Here is a 2,801-nt window from a genome sequence, read left to right on the forward strand (position 1 = left end):
TTGAAAACGTGGTTTTTTGCATATTCGGAATCTCTGTCATCGAAAACATAGAAATCCGGTGAAAAAAAAAAAATCGGAAAGGTCAGTTTTGGGGTGGGGGTGACTGCCCTCCTGTTCCACCAAATTTTGTTCATGTCTTGCGGCTCTCAAACATCTGAACTTTATCTAATGTAGCTCGTACATTAAGCCAGTTTGGCCACCTCTGGCATACACAGATGTAGGTTAGCCTCAGCAACAGGGAGAATATCTAGTCCTTGTCAATCTACAAGCGGAAACATGAATTGACCCATTCCTCTACGCATCAATCACTCTTCTCATCACTCCTCATAAAATTTACTAGAAGTCCGAACAGCCCTGTTTGTGTGTCTATCTATCTTTCTGTCTATTAAGCTATATAATCCAAATACGTTTAAACAGAAGTGGTTTTTAAGTTGTGTAAACCAGGTGAGAAGATACTGCTGTGACAGTGAACGAGAAATCGTTGGTAGAAACAATTCTTTTCTATCAAATAAATGTCAGCCAAAATTAATGTGTAAAAACAACCAAAAGAAACCGCAAAGGAATAAAATTGGTTCGGGAGAATATTTAGAAATGGAATCAAACACCAAACGCACTAACCAAAGTAATGGTTGTGTTTAAATACAAGTATTATTTCGAAAGCATTTTCGTGTCATTAATTTTCGTTTAGAGTTCTTTCTCTTGTTCAAATTTGCAATAACCATGTATACGTGCTTAACATCATGCAACAGATTTCAAGAATGGTTCGACATTGAATTCTTTCATTGAAAACAAATCGTGGGTTTAGAGATGTAAAAGAAAATTAAAACTCACGTCAACATTACTGAAAAGTTTCTTAGGTGAAAGGGCTGTACTCTCCATAGCTGAAGATAAATTTGACTGTCTAATATCTAGTTGACCAGAATGTAGCAAATATTGATTGACTTTCCGTCTAACTACTGATATCACCTGCAAATAAAGACACGTTAAGAATTTGTAAATAACTTCATAAAGAAATAAGATGATGATTTCCAGAGAAAAGAACACATTCGTTAGATATGTAATTTAAGTACGATTTAGTGGTCCTAATATATTAACATAATAACAATCAGAACATAATTAATGGTTTAATCTGGACCAAGGGTCTACTCCAGTGACCTTTACATTCTAATAGAATTATTGTTTTAAACACGAGTCACATGATTTTATTTGAAAAAAAAAAAAAATCGATAAAGGATAATTTTATATTACTTGCCTCTTCATTGACAAAACAGAGCAGGATAGCCACAAATAAACCCTATTAAAAACAAAACAAAAAGGTATATTTGTTTTTCGTTTTACTGGTATTAAACAGCAAAGATATTTATTTTAACCATTCACGCTTGTAAAGACAGGTGTGTTATGCTTAACACGTATGATCGATAATAATGAGTTGAGAGGTGATAACATCAAATATTTTTATATACATAACGTGCACTGTGTTGTATGCATGTGATGTGTGAATCAAGAAGCAATGAGATTACCAAAAGATGAGAGCTGAAATATTTCATACAAGTGTAGAGCAAAGCCTCTGGTTACATCAATAATAATCTCATAGAAAATTAGGGGATAAAAATGTTTATATGTGGCTCTAAAGACACATAGCAATAAGGAACATTTATACAGAGTACTGAATAGAGTGTTTTTTATAAGTTAAAGAGTTCTAGAATAGGCGCAGGTGTAGCTGTATTGATAAAAAGTTTGCTTCCTGCGAAGTATGAGCTGTCCTCAGCGGAGGAGGAGCTCGTTAAGGCGGTAAATAGAATAGACGAGCATTTGGAAAGAGTGAAGAGTTTTGCTGAGGCTGCAGGGGTGAAGAAAAGGGAGGTGGACCTAGCCGGACTGAAGGAGCTGTGTAAGATGACACAGAAGGTGGGCGGTGACGTAAAGTTATTACCCCCGAAAAGGGTCATGGAAAATATGGAAAAGAAGACCATTACCTACAAGGCGTACTCAGTGGACAGTAGGAAGATGGAGCGGATGGAGATGGAAGTAGAAAAATCACTGAAGGGGCTTTCGAAGGAAGTGGTATACATAGCGAAAGGAAATGGATATGGGACGGTGGTTGTCCAGTTTAGGACAGCGGAGGAGGCAAAGCGGCCGGCGAGTGCAGCGGTGAGAACGGAGGAAGTAGTACTTCTACCCACGTACCTTGGAAGAAAGACTTCTAAGGTTAGGGTAGAAGGAATCCCACTCGATATAGAAGTGGCTTGGGTTGCGGCAGCCGTCCTCGCTGGTAGTGAGGAGGAGCTGACTGTCCTTCAAGCCACAGAGACGGAGGAAGGAGGATATAAAGGAAAAACATTGGAAATCATCATACAAGCGGAGGCGAAGCAGCTGGAAAATTTGCGGAGACGGTGACGTTGGGAGAAATAATATTGAGAGTATGGGTAGAGGGCAGAGTTCCGCGATGCTTTAAATGTGGCCAAAAAGGCCACAGTAGAGCTTACTGCCCTCTACAGAGGAAAACGACAGAAGCGGTGCTGGAGACGGAGGAGAAAAAGGAAGAAGTACAGATAGATGAAAGGAACAAGGAGGATGAATGGACAGTGACAGAGAATAAAAGGAAAAAGAGAAAGAAGAGGCAGAAAGTCGGTGGGATGTGGGACCCCAGACCAACTCCATCCCACCTAAGACCATTCAGACCCACCCTCCCCATACAGACACCAAACCCACCCACTTCCTGTCCCCAGAGCAAAAAAGAAAGAACAGACACCACAAAATTTACAAGACTCCTCCCCGGTGAAAAAGATTACGTGTACATG

General features: G+C 39.4%; 1 protein-coding gene across 1 annotated transcript in view; it reads right to left on the bottom strand.

The window, feature by feature from the left end:
• Positions 1 to 2,801, bottom strand: part of LOC106867957 (calcitonin receptor) — a 228,609-nt gene that overhangs the window by 19,040 nt on the left and 206,768 nt on the right. Inside the window, exons 11-12 of the mRNA XM_052969844.1 lie at positions 1,253 to 1,294; positions 832 to 966 (exon numbers count right to left, since the gene is read on the bottom strand). Of these exons, the coding sequence (XP_052825804.1) occupies positions 832 to 966; positions 1,253 to 1,294 (177 nt within the window). The remainder of the gene's footprint in view (positions 1 to 831; positions 967 to 1,252; positions 1,295 to 2,801) is intronic.

Source organism: Octopus bimaculoides, chromosome 1, assembly GCF_001194135.2.
Source record: "Octopus bimaculoides isolate UCB-OBI-ISO-001 chromosome 1, ASM119413v2, whole genome shotgun sequence".
Classification (NCBI taxonomy): domain Eukaryota; kingdom Metazoa; phylum Mollusca; class Cephalopoda; order Octopoda; family Octopodidae; genus Octopus; species Octopus bimaculoides.